Here is a 27159-nt window from a genome sequence, read left to right on the forward strand (position 1 = left end):
GTGAAAATAAGTCAAACCATGAGAGACTATGGACTCTGAGAAACAAACTGAGGGTTCTAGAGGGGAGGGGGGGTGGGGGGATGGGTTAGCCTGGTGATGGGTATTAAAGAGAGCACCTATTGAATGGAGGACTGGGTGTTATATGCAAACAATGAATCATGGAACACTACATCAAAAACTAATGATGTAATGTATGGTGATTAACATAACATAATAAAAAAAATTTTTTTTAATGGAAAATAAGTCAAAAACAACAAAACGAACACATTTTTACCAACAGCAGAAAGAATTTGTTGCCAGAAAGCCTGTACTACAAAAAAAAAAGTCAGAACTCTTCAAATCGAAGGAAATACCAGAATCTCTGATGTATTTAAAAAAAAAAAATGAAGTGTCAGAAAGTGTAAATACAGTTGATCCTTGAACAACACAGGTTTGAACTGTGTAGATCCACTTATACAGATTGTTTTTATATATACAGTAAATGTATTTTCTCGAGCTTACTTGAAGAATACAGTATACAACACATTGAACATACAAAATATGTGTTAACTGATTGTGCATGTTATCATTAAGGCTTCCAGTCAACGATAGGCTATTAGTAGTTACGTTCTGGGGGAGTTAAAAGTTATACACAGATTTTCAATTGTATGGGAGTCAGCATCCCAACCCCCATGGTGTTCACAGGTCAACTATATATGCATAAATATAAAATTTTTTTCTTAAAAATTTACTTAAAAGTTGATTGTTTAAAACAAAAAATAACAGTTATGAAGTTTATCAAGCAAAAGTAAACATTTCTAAAAAACAGCACAAAAGATAGAAGAGGGACAAAGGAAGCGATATGATAATAAGGATCAAACATTATATATGATGTGATCTATAATTTGTAAATAGACTGTGATAAGTTAAACATGTATATCATAAAACCTAAAATAACCACTAAAATAAGAAAACTAAAAAATACAGGTAATGAGTCAGTAGACTACTTATTACTCCATTTTATTTATTCTATTTATTCATTATTAAAAATTAGTTACTAAAAATCCAAACAAAATGGAATAGTAAAAATTACTCCATACAAAAGAAGTTAGAAAAGGAAGGAAAAAATGAGCAAATAACACATGGAGCAAACAAAACAAATGTCAAGTGGGGGCACCTGGGTGGCTCAGTCGTTAAGCATCTGCCTTCGGCTCAGGTCATGATCCCAGGGTCCTGGGATCGAGGCCCGCATCGGGCTCCCTGCCCCTCGGGAAGCCTGTTCTCCCACTCCCCCTGCTTGTGTTCCCTCTCTCACTGTCTCTCTCTGTCAAATAAATAAATAAAATCTTAAAAAAAAAAAAAAAGTCAAATGGAGGGCTTAAATCTAAGGATATGGAAAATTATATTGAACGTAAATGCTCTGTACTCCAATTAATAGAGATCAGAATAGAAAAAAAAAAGCCAAAACAAATTATTAGCAACTGCAAAAAACATATCCTTAAAACAAAGATACAGAAGAGTTAAAAATAAAAGACTGAGAAAATATGTATGATGTAAACCACAAAACAAACTTGTAGTAGCTACACTGATTATCAGACAAAGCAGACATCAGAACAAGAATATTAGGGTTAAAGACATACATTTCATAATAATCTTAAATGTAAATATGTCCAGTAAAAATAGATGATGTAAAAACTAGAAAAAGTCAAAGGAGAAATAGACCAATCCAGAATTATAACTGGAAACTTTACAACTCCTCTTTCAATAAAAAGTTACTTTCAGTAAAAAGCTAGTAGAACAAACATAAAATCAGGAAGGCTAGAGAAGATGGGACCAATGTTATCAATCAACTTGACCTTAAATTATTTAACATTTAAGAAACACTATGCCCAACAATGGGAGAAAACACATTATTTTCAAATACGGAACATTCACCAAAACAGACTGTATTTTGGGCCATTAAACAAACCTAAATATGTTTTTTAAAACTGTAATTTTACCAATTATGTTCTCCTAATGGAATTAAATGTGAAATAATAAAAAAATTAGAAAAATTACCAAATATTTGGAAATTGAAATTAAAAAAAAAAAATAACCCAGGTGTCAGCAAAGAAATACAAGGGAAATTAAAAAGCATACTAAAATGAGTGATATACATAATTGAATTTGTGAGATGTAGGTAAAACTGTACCGAGCACACATTAGATAAAAAGAGATTAAAGTCTATTAAAGATACTTTCACCAAAGTAGTAGATGGAAGGAAATACTAAAGGTAAGAGCAGAAATCAATAAAATAAAAATAATAAGAAAAACACTGTTCACTAAGAACAGTGAAACCAAATGTTGGTTATTTGAAAAGATTAGTAAAATTAATATACCTTTAGGCAAACTGAAAAAAAAGAAGATACAAATAGCCAATATCAATAATGAAAGGGAGATACAGTACCAATCCTACGGATACTAAAATATAATGAGAAACTTAAAAACAAATGGATGCTAATAAATTTGGCAAATTAAATGATATAAACAAGTTATTCAACTTTACTTACCATCAAAACAGACACAAGAAAATAGAAACTCTGAATCCATCATCTATTAAATTATTTGAATTTATAACTATAAGATTTAAATAACATAAAACCTGGGCTCGAGTATTTTCTCTTTTGAATTTGCCAGACATTTAATGAAGGACTGGTTTCGATCTTACACACATTTTTTTAAACTAAAAAAAGAAAAAACATTTTTCAATTCACTTTACAAATCCAACACTGTCCTCATTCTAAAACCAGATAAAAACATTATAATAAAAGAAAATGGCAGATCAATATCTCTCACGAATATACAGACAAAAGACTTTACCAAAATATTTGCAAATAAAATCATGCAATATCTTATTGGATATTCTACCATGACCAAGTGGGTCATGACATTAACTTATTATCACGGTAAATAGCTGCCAGGACAGCTGAGGTTATAGGGCAACCAACGAACTCAAACTCTAAGGAAAAACAGGTGCCTTGAAGAACATATAGGACATGAGCACCCTTAGGAAAACAATACTGGATACCAGTAAAAGTAATTCAGCTAAGGCTGTTAATGAACTGCTAGAGACTGAATGTGTGCTAGCAGGAGATATAGAACCTATGGAGGCCACAAACAAAAAAGGAAAGGCGTATGTATACAAAGGTTGTTCAAAAACCTCACCAGGTATGCACACACACACACACACACACACACAAAGATTAGGTGCAGAGGAAAAGGCTAGGGAAAGCACCCCTCCTGGCATGGGAGTAGTGAGAGTAGCAGTCACTGAGAGCAAGGCATAAAGTCCAGCCTGGATCCTTTCCACCATCTCTAATACAAGGAGGAAAAAAGGCCTGAAACCACTGAAGGAAATGCAACAAATCCTATCACTCTCTGGATACTGTTGAAAACCCATTAAAGCTAGGGCAAGGAAACAGCAAAACAAAACAAAACCTAAAACTCTGGGGGAGAAAAAAAGAATTAGTCCTACAAGTGGAAGTAGGGAAGGGACATTGAGAAGTCCCCTTTCCCAAAACCCAGGACACAGTGGTTGCCCAGTCTATTATGATGGGTACGTTGCTATATCCAAAACAGTAATGGATCTGGGTAGAAATGGCAGCAATCTGGGAAGTACAGGCTTGAGTAAGCCAAACTGACTGACAGCCACAATTTGTTTCCATAGTCTGCAGCCCCAAAGAGAGATGTTTTTGATCTGTTGATCTTCCAAGTGGCACACCTGAAGGCTGGGCTACTGGCAACAACCCAAGAAGCCCAAGAGTCCTTAAGTACACCTACAATGTTCATCAAGGGGTGTATTGGTCAGAGCTATGAGAACAGGGTCGAGTGATGACATCCACTCTGTTTTCTGTAGCTGGTACTGGTTGAAAAGCTGCAGCAGCAAAATGGATACCATCAGCTTACATCTGGGTTGAACTATAAGTGAACCCGGCCAAGGTATCTATAGGAACTTCTGTGAATCAAGGGCCCCACTAATCGAGGGTCTTTGCTTTAAGAAGTGAGAGATGCTATTTCAGGGTAAGAGATAAGGTTTCTCCCAAAAGGGGTCACTTCCACCCCTTCATGCAACACCAAGATGACACTAAGGCCAGGCTGGCTGCATCACTGAACAAACCATTTTCATTTGATCAGTGCAATTTCTTGGGTCCATTTCTTGTTAATTGTTAAGTCTGAATTAACCTACCCTCAAAATGGCAATATCATGCCAGAGAGTTGCAAGGAGTCTATGGGTCAGGTGTGTAGTTTTAACAAGACCTGAGCAGTAGGCCTTTTCAAAAGAGGTGCACTTGGTAGCTGGGTCAGGCAGGTGGCACTGCTGTACTAAGAAATGGCCTGAGTACCTTAGCCGCCCTGTGTCTTTAACTAAAGCTGTGATTTTTCTTTTCTGTCCTCTAGGGATAATCCACTGTTTGTGCTGGATCACTCAGGGAGGGGACATGCAGCATCCCACGAATGGAAGAATCTCCTGTGAACTCATAAGCATTCACAGTGTAAGCATGTAGAAGTAAAAACGGCAATACCAAATATACACTTGGCAGAGGAAGCCAGAACAACAATATATTGAACAGGCCCTGAGACTCCACCCACACTCTAGCTTTTCTTGAATTTGACTGTTTCCCCCCTGCATGAACATAGACCAAGGAATTTAACACATACACAAAAGAGACTACAGCCATAGCTGCCAGGAGAAGACACGATTTTCTGACCAGGAGCATGGGGCGTACATGGTAGTCGGGTAGTGGGGGAGGCTAGCTAGCCTGCAGAGGAAGACTGAAGTGGTGGGAGGCTTTTCTTCTGCTTGGCTCCTCACCCCAGGGTCCGTGCCACTTCCTCCCGCATGCCTCCCAGCTCCTGCAAGAGCCTGGGCGTCCTTAATTTGCCCTGCACACACTGATATAGCTCCACCATGCAGCCCTCAGAGCCTTCAGCTTCCCTTGCCATCTCGTGTGCTTTCTCCCCATTGGACCAGGTAGGATGGTGCTTGCACCCTATCCAACAGAACTGTAAAAGTTTGAATTCTCCCCATCCCTGAAGTTCCATACCATACCAGGCTTTACCTTAAGCAGCTGAGATTAAAGGAAGAGAGAGGAACCAGAGGGCACAAAGAGTAGCTCTGCACCAATAAGCAAGACTTACATATATGTTCAAACTGCCTACTTGAATTCAACAAATAAAGTAATAATGTATTCAGTCTACCCATCCTCATTGCTGACACCTTTTATTTTAGTCTGGGAACCCCTGGATTCAGCAGCTACAGCCATACTGCCTTTTGCCTAGGGCCCAGAGGCTTACTGCCTTATTGACATAATAACACTTTCTTTCTCTAGCCTAGAGAGTAAGCATCAACCAAAGCATCATTCAGGAAGCTCTGTTCTACCTCTCACTGCTTAGCCTCTAAATATTCATTAATGGGTAAGTCAGTAGGAGATCTACTAGCTTCTCACTTCAACAAGAGCATTTGCTACTGGATCTCATATCCCCTAAACTGGCCCACAAGGGCACTTGTCTTTTTTCTTGCAGGAAGCCATGTTTCTGTCAACATCATGACCTTATTCCAAAACTGTCAAAAATCATGAAGGGTCTAGGATTTTACTCTACTTGCAAGCTGTGAAGCTAGTCTGTTCTTGTCATGGATGCTGGCAGAAGACATACGATGCCTGGGACACAAGGAAAGGACCTTAATACCCATGACACAGCAAGCAGTAAGAGGATCATGTCAGTGACAGTTCACCTTCCCATTCAAGTTCCCTTGGCAGAGGGGCCTAGGTGAATACTCTGTATACAGTGGATTTGCTTTACAGCCAAACAACACTGAGCCTAGAAAATTTACCATTTTTATAACAAGCAGAAGCAAGTCTGCTCTTTATCTGGGGAGTCATTACTGCATACCTCAAAGTTGCTAGCTTTAAACGTAACCCTGAGAACTGGACCAGATAAAGAACAGTCAGGTCTTTGCAATCTTGGTATACCCAGCAATACCCGGCATACCCCAGGACATTCAGGAATGCTCAGGGCTCTTGGCAGGGTGCTTTTCCCAATACACTCCTATCAAATCTAACACCAGAAGTCCTAAGCGGGACAATAACACAAGAAAGAAAAGTCACACGTGGTTCAAGAATAAGTTAACGGTCTCTATTTACAGAAGATATTAATTACCTGTACAGAAAATACCATGGATTTCATTTTATTTATTTTTTATTTATTCATTTGAGACACACACACACACACAGAGACAGTGCGCGCGAGAGCATGAGCAGGGGGAGAGGCAGAGGGAGAGGGGAGAAGCAGGCTCCCTGCTGAGTCAGGAGCCCGATGTGGGGCTCGATCCCAGGACCCCGGGATCATGACCTGAGCCGAAGGCAGACACTTAACCATCTGAGCCACCCAGGCGCCCCATGGATTTCATTTTTTAAAAAGCCCCAAAATTAATATATGAATTTAGTAAAGTTGCAGGATACAACGTCAGTAAAAAAGAAAATACCCTATTTCTATATACAAAAAGTTAAAAATTGGAATTTTGTTTCAAAATTAGGTACTACTTCAATAGCACTAAGGAAGAGAAATAATTAGGTGCAAATCTAACAAAATATGTGCAGGATCTATAAACTAAATACTATAAAACACTAATAAAATAAATCAAAGATCTAAAAATAAGACACCATGTCCATAAATTGAAAGACTCAATATTGTTTAAGCAGTCGATTCTCCCCCAAATTGATCCTTAAGTCATCTGCATTATCAATCAAAATCACAGAACTTTTTGTAGATAGTATATCCCTAAATGGGGACTAGAAGTAGCAGTAACTAAAGATATATTGCTGTATTTTAATAGCACAAGGTCACCAGTGAGCAGAGCCTTTAATTATTATCAGTAAACTGTGCAAATGCATCCATTTTCCCAAACAGGTACCCTAAGTAGTACCTAACAGACCACCAGTTCATCCATGACCATTCCACATCTCCCACTAGATCACAGGACTCATTAACAGCACGAACAAGGGGATTTGCCGTAACTTTGTTAAATATATTATCTAGTTCATTGACTGACTTGGTTTCAGGACACAGAAATGAATGTGATTCTGCATAATAAACTACAAAGGAGAATTATACAAAGAAAATGAAGTAACAGAAAAGCAAGAAGAGAAGCCAATGAGGGAAAAAAGCACAAACACGACTGTGTAATTCTTTGATATAAATATAAGAGAAAAACATTAACAAAAAGCATCCATAATATTTAAGAATGTAAAGAGGAATATAAGTCAGTGAAAACAGAAACCCCAAAAATTGAGAGCAGGGGTGTTAATAACTTAGACAAGGCCCCCGAAACAACATGCCAACATTAGGACAACAAACAGAAACTAAAAAGTAGTAATAGTCACACGGTCCAAAATCTAGGTTCGGATGAGAAAATGGAAAGGAAAGCCATGTATTTATTTTTATAATATATGTGATGCTGGCAAATGACTTAAAAATATAGTATAAAAAATAAAAATGAAAAATTTTAAATGTCCAACTTAGGTGAAGTAGGAAGGCTGGGGAGAAACATTTTGTGGAGTTTTTCTGTTAAAAGTATATAATTCTTATGCATGTACTTTATCTAATTATAATCAGTTTTCAATTATTCTCATACCAATAATGAATCACCAACATTGCTGACTCTACTACCTTGGCTACTCCCCACTTGATGAAGGTTTCAGCAGATGGTCCATTTCTATTTTTCTGGTAAAACATTTGTTATGAAAGAAATTTAAAGTTGAGAAGCCAAATGAAATTTCTGAATTACCTTTAAACCAAAATAATCCTTTCTTCATTGGGCTTTAGTATCAGAGATACCTGAGAGTTAGCTATGTCAAGTATTCATTGAAAAAGCACCCTTGAAGCAATACAACTTTAAAAGGGGATTTTTCAGCAATTAGAAACTGCTTTTGCATATATATTTTGCAAACTGTTTCAAAGCACTTTTCAGTAGTGGCTAATTACAATATTTCACAAAGTTGAATTTTTTTTTTACTTACAAACTCAGAATCATCAAAAAAGTAGCATCAGAATCAGACACAAGCTGGATTAAGAATGACCTGATATCAACAGTGCAATGTAAATGTGAACAACAAATTACTCTCTCACATTCACGGCTGTTCAAACTTACAGGAACAAATGTATACAATTAAAAATCAGACTCCCATATCAAAAATGTTAGGAATTGAAATCCCTATGCAATCAAAATATTTAAAACAACAACAAAAAAACAGAACTCGGTGAAAGGATTTTAATGGAGATATTTGGGGTCTTAGATTCATATCTATTGCTTAGTTATCATTTGCAAGCTAAAACTGTTTTTCTAGGTTATTAATTAGCTAATTAAGAATTAAACTATAAAATTATTTTATAACATAAAATCTGGTCTTAAGTCACCAGTTGTTCAAAATTAGTATCCTATATAAATACAAAATATATTAAATGCACAGTGTAAAAATTTGTTACTATGGAAATAAGAATCTTTGTAAATTCTGACATGTAATTTGACACTAAATTTTTCGTGAAAACAATATAATCTAACTCTGAATCCAGTGGTTTAGATATTTTCACCTCTGTTAAAAATAAAACAAAGGAAGTTAGGATTATCCAGCTAAGAAATCACTAAACCAATTCATGGTTTTTAAAAGGAAAACTATACTAAATGTTGTATGCAATAAAAACACTGCTGTTTGTGATATCTTGTGTATCCTTAATCACAAGTCACTTATTTGCACAGGGAAAAATGAGCAATGTCCAAATCTGAGCTTTTTTGCTGCCATTATTTCTTAGAGAGAATTTGTTTTTTCAGAATAGTCTGAGTATAACTTGGAAACACTGTATTACAGAGAGCTAAAGAAAACACAGAAATAAACTTCAACAAAAAGAATCAAAGCTATATTGTGTCCCAAAGAATGCTTGATTTGCCAAAAGTCATATAACTAATAAGCAGTGACTGAACCCAGATCATCCAATTTTAAGTCCCAAGTATCTTCAGAATTTTCCAGAGAGGGGGCCAACGATGGGGTGAGGGGGGGGGAGGGGGGAGGAGCTTACAGAGTTCCAACACTGGCTCTGCTACTAACTTACCTAGACTTTTTCAAGTCATTAAACTTCTTTGTGCCTTGGTTGCCTCTACTCCATAGGGATATTTTGATAATAAACATAAGCATACTTGAACTCTTTGGCAGAAAAGCACTCTGTGTATTTCACTACGTTAATGATTTCTTGTCCCCACCACAAGTTTCAATTGAAGCTAGTATCTTTTCTCCAATTTTAGTTTGAAGCTCTGGTTTTAGTCTGAACCTTAAAATAACATTGTGTGTGCGTGTGCTTGCACACTATCTTTCAACATGGTTGGCATTCTAACAACATCCTTTTCTGCAACCTTCAAAATGCATGAAAAGTAGCACAACAACATTTTAATTTTTAGCATTACCAAAGCTGTCCATAAAATTTTAGAAATTCACAACAAAATTTTCCACCACACCACTCTCAACTTCTATACAAATGCAATTCAAAATTCATATACTACTCAGCAAGCCCCCTGTGAAGCTAAAACACTACCAGAAGATTACAAAAATGTATACTGCTTTTTAAAATTATAAAAGAACAATTCCAGTTACAAATTAAAAATTTAGCATACATTTTTAAAGATATTAATATTCCTAAAATAATGGAAATAAGTGATCAATATTCTAATAATTCAGTCATTTGCAAGGGCTTCTATTTTGTCAACAGAATCCAGCCACTTCATATACTTACATCTAAAAAAGCATTTTCTTCAATACTGAGAGTAGGTAAACAAAGTTAATAGAAATTTAATTTTAAAGTAATATTTTAAGTTAATTACTTCTACTTGTTTTTATTCTCTCAACAACCTATCTATCTTAAAATAATTTAGCCTTATATAACTTATGAAGACACATAACTACTAACTTCTTTTTCCTTTACTGATACATTTACCTGATAACATTAGCACATAGCTACATATAATATTTAAGGCACAGCAATCCATTAAAAGTGCCCAGGTTAAAAATAGAAATAGCCAGTTGAAATAAAATACTATGGCAAATGATCAGTATATATCTACTAAATAAAAAGGTTACCAAAGGTGAAGACGGAGAAGTGATCTGAAAGGAAAGCACATGATTAAATCTTTATATATTGAGACTATGTTAATAGTAATAGAATTTTAAAAAAAACATTTTAGAGTAGAACCACCTTGGAACAACTTCATTAAAATTCTGAATGAATGGAATGAATGAACACCTGAATGAATCCTGCAGTCATAACAAGGTTTACCACCTTGAGATGCTCACAACAATTTGAAATACACAGAGAAGACGACTTGAATACAAACCAACTAGTTGAAATTCAATGTGGTTCACAGTAAGGATGCAGTGGCTTTCTATTTGTAGAACAAAGAATCTCAACCAAAAACATATATTACGACTAAAATATTCTCGAGTGCAATCATCTAGGCTTCATAAAGAATATACACTTTTTACCGTGTAATTCTTTCTTGCCCCCTTCCACCCTCCTGCATTTTTTGTTTGGCATAAGTGAACAACAAACCAGAATAGAATACACATTTTTAAAAGACCAATTTACTCATACTCTATTTAAAAGCAGCATACAACCACTTATAAATATAGCCTTTTAAAAAAGCATCCTTATATAAAACAGTTGGGGGGGGGGGGTTGGAAATCCCTGCTATACATATGAAGCACGGTTTAAGCCCAATACAACTGACCAATCAAAATTAGTGAGTGCACTGCATCTCTCTGCAGTGGGGAGAAGCGAGCGACAAGGTAGGCTGTCATTCTGCAAAAGCTGCCCAGAACAGGCTTTCCTCTGAAAAGCAGTGCCATTCCTTTTTAGAGAGACTGAATCTAATGTTGTCTCTGGAGACAAGAAGCCTTCAGTATGTTCAATTACTTCATTACGTTTTTCAGATGCTTATTGATTTCACAGTAGGAAGAGTGAGAGACTGCAGCAGCCTCTAAGCAGCACCACACGTTCCATACATTAGCAGTACTGCTGAGACAATGGCACAGTACAGACACATATTTTCATTAAGGTCTTTTCTGAAGAGATGTTTATGACCCTCTTCCCCCAGTCCTCTGCTAACAAGTGAACCAAATGAATCAATCAAAACTGGAAACGCTTCAACTACATCAGGAATGTATCAAATCTTTAGCGGAGGTAAGATGTGTTCCCTTATTACAGTATAAGCTGCTTTTGAACTGGCATAGTGGGGTAAAATTACTTTGAAAAATTTCAACCTAATTTTAACAGTTTATTTGCTTAATTCTATTTATTGTTAAACATGTATTTTTTAGATCGATTTAAGACATGACATTTTCAATGTACTTTTTTTAGGGTGCAATGTTAAATACCAAAAATTTTCTTTGTTGATTCACTATGAAGACATCAGCTTTTAAGTCACTTCAGACCTACTAAAATATTCTTAATGTCATCAGTATAGTTTTTCTCAAGTGCTCAAAAAATGCTTATATTTCTTAAAAGGACCAGGTTTACTATTTAGCTATTATTTATTACTCAGTTTTAGGTTAAGTTCATTATTGGGCATGTTCATTGAAAATTATTTAATTTGCAGTTACATTTTGCATTACCTTTTACATTTCAACTACATGAACAACTCATCAGTGGAAATTTATAGCATCTAATTGTGGAATCTGTTTTAATCAGTTAATATTCAAACCATGTGCTAATAATTAAGCAAGCTACAATATTTCCCAGTAGGAAATAGTGTTAAATTTATTGTAAAGACAAGAGAGAACGACAGTATGTTTAGTGTATGCTAATTGCTCATAATCTCTGAAAACACAGGTTAGCTTCTAAACTGAGAGCAGAAATTAGTTTTAAAACTGCAGCTTTTCCTTCATGGTTATATTTATGTTACCTCTGTTACTAAATAACATAATATTTGCAATCTCTGTTAAGAAAAGAAAATATTTACAGAATCCCTTAAATCTATGCATAAGTTGTGGCTCTACTAATACAGTTTACTTACTTTGATAATGAATACTGTGTATGGTGTTAAAGTCAACAAAACTAAAGTAACTTTGCGTTCATTGGAAATTATTAGGAACCCTATTAACCATTTTTTTGCTTTTGCACAAGGGCCCACAGCAGCTAATTCAGTATTTACAACTGACAATATGAAGAATGCATCTGATCAAGCATCTCCTAGCTGCCTGAACCATAAACTGCAGGATATTCTTCTAACACATGAATTTAAGACATTAAGGAGTTAAAACCAGAAAATACAGGTCCACATTACTGCTGGGATATAACACATGGACAGTAATCATCCTAAGAAGATGCTATATAAAATAGACACAAAAAGAAAAACAATTTAACTGCAAAAGCCTGAAAACAAAATGGTGAGCATTTTTAAAGGGGGAGTTTACACTTTAACATACCAGGATTGTGGAGCTGTTTCCTGAAGAAACAATGAGGCACAGAATGCCAAAAAGAGAATGCCATACATTAGCAGCAAGCTAAATAAAGCTTTATCAATTATTTTCTGCACTAAATATTCAGATATTCGTAGCAGCTGATATTACTAAAGGATTTTTTCATCTAAGTTTTATGACTATGCATCCTCTTCTAATGAAAACAAATCAAATTAAATAGCAGATGGTTTTATCAAAAGAACATGGACTGGATTTATAATATAAAGCAAGTTATGTGATCAAGAAATCATTTCAAACTAACGAGGACTGCTATAGAAACAGATTTACATTTGTAACAAAAGGATGTCCAAATACATTTTAGAAGCTAGAAACCGTGTGTTTTCACGTGTTCTGGAAAATAAAGAGAGACTATCATATATTCCCTCAAAGGGAAATATAATTCCTATCATTTGAGGAAGTTTCTCTTGGTCGTGACTTTTTAAGGCAAAACAAACACAAATATTTTATACTGGTCTTTAGAAATTCATCAGCCAACTAAATCTCACAATTCATGCAGTTTGAAGGATTGGAGAGAAAATGAAAGAATTTCTACAAGACATGAAATAAAACACAGCTACTTCACTGTTGTCAGGTAAAAATTCATGTCAAAATCTGTCAATGACATCATGTATCAATTTGTGAAAAACTGCTATAGTGAGCCAAAAGGCCCATAAGGCAACAGCAAACAGGTAGGTCAGAAGATGCATGCACCCCACCACACTGTTTAACATTTACAAAAGAAAACAATCTTGCTCTAGAGGAGATGCATTTTACTTAGTTACCCTCTAACTTGGCATTTCTGCTTTATCTAATTATAAATCTAACTGATGTGACAAAGACCTGATGTTTAATCTGTCAGTTCCGAAAATTTGGCACACTTAAAATTTTCCATTTTTATAGGATTTCACTGTTAGCTAAGACTTTCACTTGAGTATATGCCTCTAGTAATACTTTATACCAAGCTCAAAAGGAATTAATAATATTATCTATGTTTCTGAAATATTGCCCCTAAAATAATATGGATAAATAAAATAGTATTCTGAAAGCTGTCAAAGGTTACATCAAGTTAAAGGTTAACATGAATTTTGGAAATTATTATAGCCTTTATAATTTATGTTTGATTATGATTTTGCAGTCAAAATGCTGTACTTGAAATGTGAAATATAGCTGGTTGTATGACTTTATATTTTAAGTGAATATACTCATTACTGACATATTAGCCCAGAAAATCAGACATTATTTTTATAAATTATTCTAACCCTCTATATATTATAGATTTACCTGAATTGGCAAAAGAGCTTGCTTTTTTAATTTTCCTCAAAATTATACACACTGAGTGATTTATACAAAAGGTTTCACATGGAATGTGTAAACTTTAAAAGATTCCTCAGAAAATGGATTTCAGATACTCCTTTTCCAAAATTTCATATTTTACTTTAAAAATCCTGTTTAAACAAACAAAATCAACTGATATAGTCTTTTAAACCACTCCAAAAATGGTTATTTCTTAACATGATATTAAATTTCAATTTCCTTCTTCCACAATAAATGAGAGGGTGTGGTCACAAAATAAATCATTCATTGGAGTGATTAGTACTCTTTTACCAAGTTTTGTGGTGTTATACTTTAATATCCTTTTCATCCAATTTTTATAACATAAGTTTGTCCATTATAAAATTCGGTGAGCATTTTCACTACAAAATATGTAATATTTATCATTTCCCTACTTTCTATGGGAAATAGCTCCAAATATCCCCAAGCACACTGTAGACTCTTAAGTAAGAATTTCAACCAAGAACATGGACAAAATGGTTTTAAAGAACTAGTGCTCTGTGCCATTTATCATTTTAAATGAACACTTGTCCTGTTCATTTGAAATCTCAGGAGAATAATTACACCAACACTAATTATGCTAGAACATATTAAGATAGCATTTATTACCCACCTACACACAACAGTTTAAAATGAAATCTTAAAACACCAGGCTAAAATTAGTTTTGCATACTGGGTAGTTTTATTGTACAGAAATATACTGTATCTCAGCAAGTTTGAAAAACCCAAATGAGGAAAATCTTTTTGAGATATTAAGTAATTTTGGACTATACAGGAGTATTCCCCATACAGTCACCTTCAAAGGGAGAATCCAATTTCCTGTTATATCAAAACAATGCAACCTTGATTCTCCTAATTCTACCTCTGCCATTATAGTTTAGAAACTTAAAAATTAAGCCAAGTACACAATAAAAATATTTTTTTTACAAGAAACACATGTTTTACACGTCCTTTAAATTGCCAAATATCAAAAGAGTTTATTCTATTTCACTTTCTAGGGAAAACACGAACTGCTCCAAAAGAATGTGTTTTTCTCCCGTTCTGGAAATCAACATGCAGTCTGAATCTAACATTACAGTGCGAGATGACATCGATGACATCAACACCAATATGTACCAACCACTATCATACCCATTAAGCTTTCAAGTGTCTCTCACCGGATTTCTTATGTTAGAAATCGTGTTGGGACTTGGCAGCAACCTCACCGTATTGGTACTTTACTGCATGAAATCCAACTTAATCAACTCTGTCAGTAACATTATTACCATGAATCTTCATGTACTTGATGTAATAATTTGTGTGGGATGTATTCCTCTAACAATAGTTATCCTTCTGCTTTCACTGGAGAGTAACACTGCTCTCATTTGCTGTTTCCATGAGGCCTGTGTATCTTTTGCAAGTGTCTCAACAGCAATCAACGTTTTTGCTATCACTCTGGACAGATATGACATCTCTGTAAAACCTGCAAACCGAATTCTGACAATGGGCAGAGCTGTAATGCTAATGATATCCATTTGGATTTTTTCATTTTTCTCTTTCCTGATTCCCTTTATTGAGGTAAATTTTTTCAGTCTTCAAAGTGGAAATACATGGGAAAACAAGACACTTTTGTGTGTCAGTACAAATGAATACTACACTGAACTGGGAATGTATTATCACCTGCTAGTACAGATCCCAATATTCTTTTTCACTGTCATAGTAATGTTAATCACATACACCAAAATCCTTCAGGCTCTTAATATTCGAATCGGCACAAGATTTTCCACAGGGCAGAAGAAGAAAGCAAGAAAGAAAAAGACACTTTCTCTAACCACGCAGCATGAGACTACAGACCTGTCACAAAGCAGTGGTGGGAGAAATGTGGTCTTTGGCGTAAGAACTTCAGTCTCAGTAATAATTGCCCTCCGGCGAGCTGTGAAACGACACCGTGAACGACGAGAAAGGCAAAAAAGAGTCTTCAGGATGTCTTTATTGATTATTTCTACATTTCTTCTCTGCTGGACACCAATTTCTGTTTTAAATACCACCATTTTATGTTTAGGCCCAAGTGACCTTTTAGTAAAATTAAGGTTGTGTTTTCTAGTCATGGCTTATGGAACAACTATATTTCACCCTTTATTATATGCATTTACTAGACAAAAATTCCAAAAGGTCTTGAAAAGTAAAATGAAAAAGCGAGTTGTTTCTATAGTGGAAGCTGATCCTCTGCCTAATAATGCTGTAATACACAATTCTTGGATTGATCCTAAAAGAAACAAAAAAATTACCTTTGAAGATAGTGAAATAAGAGAAAAATGTTTAGTACCTCAGGTTGTCACAGACTAGGGAAACATCTAAGTTTCATTAAGCCCACATTTAAATTGTAAAAAAATGAAATTACTGCCAAATATAAGAAAAAACATTTTAAGTATTGGTTATGTTGTAAATTTTCAATGTAAATGTCAAGATTAGATTAGGTCATATATATTCAATTTCTTCATTACAGTGTATTTGTTGCATGGCAGTTTGTTAAAGTAATATTGTGTATTTTTGTCAATATTATGTCCATCAGAAGATATTCATGTAAGTCATATTTTCTAAATAATAAATACATAGCCTTAAAACAGTGTATAACTTCAAAATGTAACTGACACAGGTATCCTTTTCTTTTTTTTATGAAGTGTATTTGTTTCTAAGCCACAAACTATAGATATATTTGTATAAATGACAAGTGGAATAGCACTTTAATATAAGAGCAAAAATTATGGTCTCCAAACAAAATAATTCAGGATTTTCTATGTCACTACCTTATGTTTTCTGGTATAGTCTACCTGCTATAATATTTGATGCATCAAAAATAATGAACTATGTGTGAAACTTTATCCTTTTTTTTTTGAGTACAGAAAATTGTAGGATTTATCAGGATTTTAAAATTTAAGAACCAAGAAACAACCCAGTATATATACACTCTAAGATAGGGAAATTTTGAAATTCAAGTTTATTATGAAAAAGAGATTGATTTTTCTAAGATCAAGGGCACTATGCCTATAAATATACAAAATACACTGACAATAAAAGGAAGGAAGAAAACTAAAGCACCAGCCTCTTTCTTCCTTCCTCACTTTGCGTGAGTCTAAGCCAAATGCTCTGGATTAATATACTGGTAAAAACCAGTACATTAAAATAAACTAACTTCCTAACTTTATTCAAGTCAGCCTTTTTGTATAACAGAAGTCAACTATTAAAATCTGAATAAAAGAAAAAAAGACTTTCTATCACTGTAGAAGCTTCACAAAGCCAATGATTTCTAATTTTAGATACATAGCAACTTAAGAGTAATAAAATTTACACAAGGTTCCTATACTATCATAACTTCCAAATGTTTCAAAATAGAATAGTTCTATTTCCACTCTTAAAATCATTTAAGTGGCAATAAATCTTGTCAATTTTTTTACTCTACACCACTTAATCTAACTTTAATCTTTGTGTCTCCCATCTTCAATTCATGTTGGAAAACTAGAAAATTACTAATCCTAACTATAGATAACAGGTTTGGGAATCTCATATCAAACAAATGTTTTCCAACTGTTATAATCCAATAATCTATCAATGAGTGCTAATTATCACTGTATCAGAAAAAGAGCAATAAGTTACTTAAATAAGCAAATACAGTTCTTGCTACCTTATAATTGATGGTACAACTTTTTATTCTATTTTTTTAATACTGTATCCATTAAATCAAGTAGCAACTCATCTTTAAATAAAACTTTATGTCAAGAAATTCAATAATATATCACTTTTGTGTAAATAAGTGAGGTTGAGATTGACCCAGTCTAGTTTACTGAATACATTAATCCTTGAGGGAAATGAGCACCATGCAATAGCTTGAATTCACTGAGGTTCCTGGGATATTTAACAGTGATTTATTTCTGATAATGTTAACATGTCAAATCTTGGCAAAGGAACAGTATCCTTCTGTCTTGTTTTCTACTTTTATGGAATTAAAGAAATGCTTCAATTTGACAAAATGTAGCATAAGAAAGTAAGACATTTTTCAGAACCCTGTAGAGAAATTAAGACTTCGTAGGTAAGGGTATTAAACATTTTTTCATTCAATAAACATATTTGGCACGGAATATCTAATATATCCATTAAAAAATTTTTAAACTAATTTTATACTTAAACTTCCAAGCATAAATTATAACTGTATTTAGTTTTATAATCTTCATAAAAATTAGACTATTTTTAGAATTTTCATATTAAGAGAAGCCCTCTGTGTCTTAAATATTTTCAATCTTCAAATCTATAAGGATGCCAAAGAACTCGGTTAAAAAACATTTTTAAATATATTTGCCTAAACTGCTTTCATGCCCTCTTGTTCTCTGTAATAAGAAATCTAACAAAATAATAAATGGCAAATATTATAATGTTGCCTTCTAAACTGTTATTATTTCTACACTTGACTCTGGAACAGACAATTAACAAGCATTTTTGCCCTCCGGTAATGAACTTTCAGGTACTCAAAATTACACCCACTGATTTACAACAAAGAAAATTCATACCTACCGAACAACTTCTAACAGCTTTTTAATGTTAAAAAGTATGTAATATGTAAACCAAAATAATACTTATATTAAAGATTCAGCTTTTGAAAACAAGTCACAAATATGCTTACAATTACTGACCTCAGCTTAAATGAGAGAATGAGAGAATGAGAAGCTTAGACAACTTTTTTTTAAGTGTTTGTTCTATGAAAAGGTGAAGTATTTTTATTTTCCTCATGATGGGCTTCACCAAAATGTGTATGTCTTTCACTGTATTTCTAATAATTTCATGGGAAAGATATTAATGTTAATTTTTCATGTTAGAATGAAAATTGTAAATGCAAAAGCAATAGAGGTAACAGTAAACTCAATATGGGATCCTTCTTAAAATGATATTTTTTCCCACCCATATGCTACAAATCACAGACACAGGCATCAATTTATATACAGTTAACGGGGTTAGTTCTTCAAAACCACAGAAGAACTATTATTTTAAAAACTAACCAAATATGAGCTCAGTAAGATATGGAACGCTCATTGCTTGCTAATTCCAAGAGGTCATTAGTCTGCCAATTAGTCCCAACAGATGTTCAAAGCTATTATGAAAATTTAAGAATTTACAATTATGCTTTTAAAAAATGCCATCCGTAATATCTCTGTACTTCTCACCATGGTAAGTCAATTTTTAGGTACGTGGCCTATTTGTCTATTTTTTAATCCCCCAAATAAAATGATAGCAAAATCTAAGTTCTCTGGGCATTAAAAATCAAACTCCTCATTTACTGAGATTAGATTGAAACGTGAAAACCAGAAGATAAGAAAACAGGTGCTTAGTCAGGCTTTAGTCAACACAGTAATTTGAAGACTACTTTCCAAAGTCAATAAAACATTTAGTTTTATTACATCTTGATTGTACATTTAAGTAAGCTTTGTAATTCAGTTAATATTTGAATCCTTACAATGTAGAAGGCATTATGGCAGATACGCATATTCATATGGAATAAAGTCATTACCCTGGAAACTTAACCTAGAATCAAGGTAGTTAAAAGTCTGGCAATACCTACAAAAAGGCAGAATGCAGTAAATACTATTAAAAAAAAAAAAAAAAGCAACCTTCTTAATAAACTTAAGAAGAAAGGAATTATGTTGGATTTAAGAACAATATAAATAAAAGCACTGTTGAGGAAAGCTACTGAAGCAGATCTGGAAATGGTGAATTGTTCTCTTTAGAAGAAAAGTAATACAATAGTGAGAAGTTGATCTGCTAAGTTAAAGTGGGGCCAAAAACAGAAAGAAGGCTTTAAATACCAGCAGAGATATTTGAGCAGGGGAATAAGACAATGGTAAATGAGTTACAAATCAATCAATCAATCTCAGGAAACTGAGAAACCAAATTGTTGGCTGGGTAAGACACAGAAGACGGGAAGCCACGGTGATCACCCTGACAGGTAATGAAAGGCCCGGCAAACAGTGCTGGCCGTAGCTGTGCAGAGGAGCGTACACGTGTGACAGGCAACATGAAGGCAGAATCAATAGGGTATGTCAACTGACTAAAAAGACAACTCGTATAGGAAACTGAAGAATTAAAAATGATGGCCAAAAAAAAAAAAAAAAAACCCATAAAAAACTAGATTATCCTCAATGACCTAAGAACTTTTAAATTGTTTTGCATAAAGTACATGGATAACAAGGACATAACCAGAAAGAATTTCTGGCAAAGCAAAAAATTCAATTAAGTGAAATAAATGACCTTATTCAAGAATGTTCTAGTTATTACAAACTATTCAAAATGAAAAATTCAAACTGATGTTTTAAAATATCTGTATTTTGCATATTGGTTTATTCAGTTTTTCCACTAAACACATATTTTCTTCTTCAGTAATTTTTTAATTACAGAAAGTTATACACAATGGAAAAATGCCAAGGTATATAAAGTAAAAAATATAAATATCATCCTTTGCTCCTAATAATTATGAATATCTATCCAACTCATCATATACATGTCTCCTTCATTCTTTATTAATGGCTGCATAAAAATAATTTTTAAAAATTAAAAAACATGTAGCAATATTTCTAAAAAATGACAATGATAAAATATCAAATACTTAAACTGTTTTCTATTATAATCAAATAATTTGAAGCTACATTTCAAGACCATCTTGAAAAAGGTAAGAAAGGTAACTTGTCAAATTGTAAGACAGGTTATTTTTCTAAACGGGGAGAAGAAGCAAGGAAAAAGACATAATGTATTTTTTTTCTTCCTTTTCACTAAATAAGATGAGAAAGAAAAAAAACTAAAGAAAACTTTTGGAGCTTATTTTCTTTACATCTCAGAAAAGGACACTTGTATGTACTCCTTGTGAATGTAAGCAATCTCCCTATGGGACAGCAGTGAACTCAAGAAAGCTAAACATGAGATGACTAATAATAAATGTTAGGGGAAAAGGGAGCTCGGGCCATATTATAAAAGAGGGAAAAAAGGAGATAATTAAACCTAGACAAGGTAGGAAAAAGATCTAAAATACTCAGAGATGCTCAGCTCTTAGAGAAGTAAAATGTGAATATAGAATTGTGGGTTAGAGTTTACAGAAGAAAACTACCTTGAAGATTTTTTCTAAAAAGCATTCAAAAAGATGAAAAAGCAATTTTTTTTAAAGAAACCCCAGTTAATAAACTGGGCAGATTAGTAATATAATAACATTTTTCACGATACAAAGTAGAATACAAATTAGGATGTTACAACAACTCACAAACGTTTGGAACAGAGGGGTACTGAGATGGAGAAGTAAATGGAAAACTGGGCTCATCTTAATATGAAAACTTTCACCTTTTAAAGAATATTCAATTTTTGCAGGAGAGAAAGAGCTGAGCAAACTTAAACAATATTTCTCCCCTTGCTCATGATAAAATAATGTGTGAAAATAATCCTAAGTATCTCTACCCTTCTATTCACACATTTTTTTAACAGACCTCTATAAGCTGTATCCATGGCTTTCAAGCATGACAGCTTTGTACTTCCACCAGCAAGTGGTAAAAAGTGCTGTCATTCCTGTCACTGCCACCAATATCAACTCCTACCACTATCAAACCATGAAGCATCAAGTAAGATAAAGGAGGAGAGAACTGAGTCTATCTCGGATTGAGGTCAGTTTCCTCACCCTGCTTCCATGAAAGCAGTATGTCATATATTTCTGAGAGGCATTAAGCAAGGCAGACTACCAAAGCACATCCACCAATTTTTCAAGGCAGAAAGTAAAAGGAGCAGGAGAATCTTAATTAATCTTATTATTAAAATCATAGATAACTGCTTTCCACTCAGACAGCTATGGACATACAATACTAATAATAGATGCAAAATGAAAATTTTTTAATTTAACATAAATTTTTTAAAATGTTAATGCTAACAAATGAGAGTTTCGACCACATTAGACACAGACCAGAAGAGTGAAAAAAACATAGGAGATTGACACATATATATATACATATATACATATATATACATATATATATAGCACATCCATTAATATTATACACAATCCCACCTGTCATATACTGCATACTGTGTATATATTATATATTGTTTATCTACCCAAAGATATGCATTTCACTCTAAAATTGCTAATGTCTTTTTTTTTTTTAAGATTTTATTTTTTTATTTGACAGAGAGAGATAGAGCAAGAGAGGGAACACAAGCAGGGAGAGTGGGAGAGAGAGAAGCAGGCTTCCTATGGAGCAGAGAGCCCGATGTGGGGCCCGATCCCAGGACCCTGGGATCACGACCTGAGCCGAAGGCAGATGCTTAACGACTGAGCTACCCAGGAGCCCCTAAAATTGCTAATGTCTTAAAACAGGCTGAAATGTAACACATTTACATAGTCTACATTTTAACAGTTTTTTCCCCAATTATTAAAAAACTGTAGTCTTTCTTCTGCTATTAAATTTTTTCCAACTATCACTTCTTATAAGCAACAAAATGCTAGCAAACTATAACTACCTAATTTTATAAAACTGTCTTTAATCCACCCAGTACAATAAAAGTCTGTAATACCACTGTAACCTTTGTAACCAAAAAGTGCCTGATACATACCAACTGATGAGTAAATATTAGTGAAACTGAAGTCAACAATATTTAAACTTCCAACCCCATGTATCTTGTTGAGGAGAGTATTTTTCAAAATGTAACTCACACCAGTCAGAATGGCTAAAATTAACAAGTCAGGAAACGGCAGATGTTGGCGGGGATGTGGAGAAAGGGGAATCCTCCTACACTGTTGGTGGGAATGCAAGCTGGTGCAGCCACTCTGGAAAACAGTATGGAGGTTCCTCAAAAAGTTGAAAACAGAGCTACCATATGACCCAGCAATTGCGCTACTGGGTATTTACCCCAAAGCTACAAATGTAGGGAACCGAAGGGGTATGTGCACCCCAATGTTCATAGCAGCAATGTCCACAATGGCCAAACTATGGAAAGAGCCAAGATGTCCATCGACAGATGAATGGATAAAGAAGATGTGGTATATATACAAGGGACTATTATGCAGCTATCAAAAAAAAAAAGAAATCTTGCCATCTGCAATGACGTGGATAGAACTAGAGGGTATTATTATGCTAAGAGAAATAAGTCAATCAGAGAAAGACAATTATTATATGATCTTACTGATATGTGGAATTTGAGAAACAAGGCAGAGGATCATAGGGGAAGAGAGAAAAAAATGAAACAAGACAAAATCGGAGAGGGAGACAAACCGTAAGAGACTCTTAATCTCAGGAAACAAACTGAGGGTTGCTGGAGTGGGGGGGGGGGGAGGGATGGGGTGGCTGGGTGATGGACATTGGGGAGGGTATGTGTTATGGTGAGCACTGTGTACTGTGTAAGACTGATGAGTCACAGACCTGTACCCCTGAAACAAATACGTTAATTAAAAAAAAATAAAAAAAAAATACACAGAATTGAACACACACACACACACATGCACATACACATAAATGAGCGCACATAAAACTGAAGGTATCTGATTAAAATCAGTGGATTGTACCAAAAATAAAAACAAAAACAAAAAATGTAACTTACCTCTATCAGAATCTTCTTCTGTGGTGCTTGTTTGAAATTCCAATTTCTGTCTCTCCCCCCTTAGACTTAATGAATCAATATCTGTGGTTGCAGTTCTGACTAATAAGTTTTAATAAGTACTCTCGGGTGATTTGTGCGCTAAAGCTGAAGAACCACTACTTTCTATACTAGAAGATAGACTATATATCAAAGTAACAGATTAAGTTAAGTAACCAATAATGAAAAGGTACAGAAGCAGCTCTGAACTCAGTTTAGGCCATAATGCCTTCCTGAAGAAAAAAGTTTTAAGCTTACTTCATTTTAACAAAATTTTAGTTGAATTATATATACTATAATCCAGCAGGACATTTGCTTCCTAAGAACTAAAATTTTATTTATTTATTCATTGATTCATTCATTCATTCATCCAAGAAATATTTATTGGGCATTTACTATGTGCCAGGTGTAGGAATAAGAACCACTGAAGTCTGGCTTTCACTGAACTTACAGATGATGGTAAGTGCTAAGAGAAAGTAAAGCATAGTACGGGAGAGAGTGATGAGGGTTCATTTGTGCAGCACTGTCAAGAAAGTGCACTGTTGGCGCTCAATAAATGCTGTCGCCTAAGTGAATGAGCACAGCTGTACACAGTCCTACATTTGTTAAGTTAGATGGTCCTTGAAGAATTGATGACCCATACTCAACTGGTGCTTCTTCCCCAGGCATTTCCCTTTTTTAATATATTCAGTTGTTAATCACTCCTACACTATTTTCATGTTAGGAGGAAATTAATTATGGAAATATGAATATTAGTGACTTAGAAAAAGGTCTAGCACGGTAGTTGGCATGTAGTGGGTATATTGCAAGGCTTGTTGACCTATAGCATTGAAAACATGAAACAGGACTGAATTTTGATTCTCCCTCTAGAATTCCACACACTATCTCAATCCACAATGTTCAGTTTTCTCTGTGAGAAGTCTTTCAATAATAACCAGAATTGACCTTATTGAATGCTTACTGTGGTAATAAATGAGTTACTGTGTTAATTCTTTAGATTATCATCTTATGAATCCTCACACCAAGACTGAGAGGGAAGTCTTGCGGATATTTTTCCTCTGATGAGAAAACATGCTCAGAGAAGTCAGGTGACCTGCTGTGCCTCATACAGCTTGTCGGAGATAAAATAGGGTTGGAGCCACGTCTATGTCCTAAATGTCCTAAAGACATTTAGTATAACTAAAAGAAGTTATCTAGGCCTTTAAAGTTTCCTTTAAAAATCATACACTCATAAGAGTAAATGGTACCAAACATGAAACAAGACCCTATAAAGTGCTATTTACTTTTACTTCATTCCAACAGTTAATTATAAAACTGCACAGCTACCATTTGTTGTAATGTCACTTTATTCTGTCCAAAAGTACTGTACAGGCACATTTTTGCTCATTTCAGAACAAAAGTTCTATTAAAACATAATACTATACGTAAGGGATAAGAATTACTTTTAAAATAATTACAGTGAAAATACTAAAAACTATACACTATACTAAAAACTGTATTCTGTGCATCTTTTGAACAGATGTCACTCAAGTTAGGTAGATGGGTCCAGTTAAATATTTTCCTTTGTTATTATAATTTCCTTTGTGCCATCAACACAATTTAGGGAATATTCAGCTACTCTTTGATAATTTATGACAAATTTAATTTCCTATTCTGTTTTATAACAGTTAAGTGACACTGATACTCAATAAATACTTCAAATGGTATTGCAGAAACACCACCCTGGAAACATTTCTTATTAACCTTTTCACTAAGAATTCTTTCCAACAACACTGATATTATCTTCTGTTATCACTCTTGCTTTTTAGCATTTCCACTGAATCACAGAACCAATCCATAACAAGTTGTTGATGAAAATGGAAGTGCTACTGAATACAATTTAAATATATAAAAACAAGAGTACAGGTAATCAGATATAGCCACCTTACAGAAAAACATTTCCAAATAATATATTCCAGATAAACAATGACTTTGGTTTAGGGTTTCCTGGAGTCTCATAAAGTTCAATGAAATTGTGTGCAAAATTCAATTTGTGAATATGTGCATTTTCCCTGGAGCAAACAGCTACAAATTCATTAAGATCCTCAACAGAGTGTGTAACCCAAAACAAAAACAAAAACTACTGGGGCGCCTGCGTGGCTCAGTCATTAAGCGTCTACCTTCGGCTCAGGTCATGATCCCAGGGTCCTGGGATGGAGCCCCACATCGGGCTCCCTGCTTGGCGGGAAGCCTGCTTCTCCCTCTCCCACTCCCCCTGCTTGTGTTCCTGCTCTCGCTATCTGTGAAATAAATAAATAAAATCTTTAAAAAACAACAACAACAAAAACTATTAAGAAAGTAGGAAAGCAAAATTGGTAAATGCTACACATTAATTATATCTTGCCTTATTTTAAGGAGAATGTAAGACAACTTTTAAAACCATAAAATTTTAGATACAATTAAATAAAAAATAATAAAATCAGAGCAATAAGAATTAAAAGAATGAAAAAAATTAAAGTTAACTCTGGTATGAAATGTAAAAAACAAAATGCTTATCATTAAGCCCTGCATTCTTATAAGAAATGAGTCAAAAACTGTCCCTATATTTTCTATAAGATCATATAAGGAGAGAAAAGGGATTGACTCTTAGCATCAATAAAATAAAGCTCCTCTCACTGTTCAGTAGAAGTACTAAGTGTTCATAACATTGAGACCAGATTGCAATGCCTTTCATGGATCTTCTCAGAAAGTACATAACATGTAAACGATGTTTTTACAACAACTTTATTTTTTTAATGCTTTTTAACAAGATTTATTTATTATTTATTTATTTGAGAGGGAGATAGAGAGCATGCACGTGAGCAGGGGGAGGGGTAGAGGGAGAGAAAGAGAACCTCAAGCAAACTTCCCACTGAGCATGGACCCTGAGATCATGACCCAAGCCAAAATCAATAGTTGGAAGCTCAATCAGCTAAGCCACCAAGCACCCCAATGACCTTATTTTTTAAGTTTATTTATTTATTTATTTATTAGTAATCTCTACACCCAACCTGGGGCTCAAACTCACAACCCTGAGATCAAGAGTTGCATGCTTTTTTGACAGAGCCAGACAGATGCCCCTTTACAACAACTTTAAAGACAATCGAAGTCTTAAACAATTACTGATGTCCAATGTACAAAAATGGCTATAGCAATCTTACAGAAAAGGCAAGAAGTCTCATAAGGCTGATTATAATTTTCTTCAAAGAATAATAATAGCATCAAACTAAAGGGAAATTCAGTAAAAAGAATTACATGGTAAAGAATAATACAATATAATAATACAATATAATTTTGGTTTAATCCAAGGATGGATTCCAGAAAATTAAAGCAGTGGATCTCAACCATTTCACATACATCTAAGGGGTCAATGAGACTGGGTGGGAGAGAGATGTGGCACTTCCAAATGAAAATAAGACAGGCGTTCTTAAAAACGAAACAAGGCCTCCAGTTAATTCTGATGTGCTTACTCCTCTCCTCCCTCCACTCCCCAACTTTCTGAGATTCTCTAATCAAGAGAAATAGACAGACTGATTAGCCTTCAGAAAAATTGTCTTTGGGGTGCCTGAGTGGCTCAGTCAGTTAAGCATCTAATTCTTGATTTCAACTCAGGTCATGATCTCAGGGTCATGAGAGCCAGCCCGGTGTTGGGCTCTGCATT

General features: G+C 34.3%; 2 protein-coding genes across 4 annotated transcripts in view; one reads left to right on the plus strand and one right to left on the minus strand.

The window, feature by feature from the left end:
* COG5 (component of oligomeric golgi complex 5) overlaps positions 1-27159 on the minus strand; it is a 307029-nt gene that overhangs the window by 207192 nt on the left and 72678 nt on the right. The window lies entirely within an intron of this gene.
* On the plus strand, positions 14852-16690 carry GPR22 (G protein-coupled receptor 22). The gene has a single exon (XM_045864894.1). The coding sequence runs from the start codon at positions 14874-14876 to the stop codon at positions 16173-16175; it is 1302 nt and encodes a 433-aa protein (XP_045720850.1). The 5' UTR covers positions 14852-14873; the 3' UTR covers positions 16176-16690.

This window comes from Mirounga angustirostris, unplaced genomic scaffold (genome assembly GCF_029215605.1).
Source record: "Mirounga angustirostris isolate CCGP_5_RB_7025 unplaced genomic scaffold, mMirAng1.0.hap1 SCAF_12, whole genome shotgun sequence".
NCBI lineage: Eukaryota > Metazoa > Chordata > Mammalia > Carnivora > Phocidae > Mirounga > Mirounga angustirostris.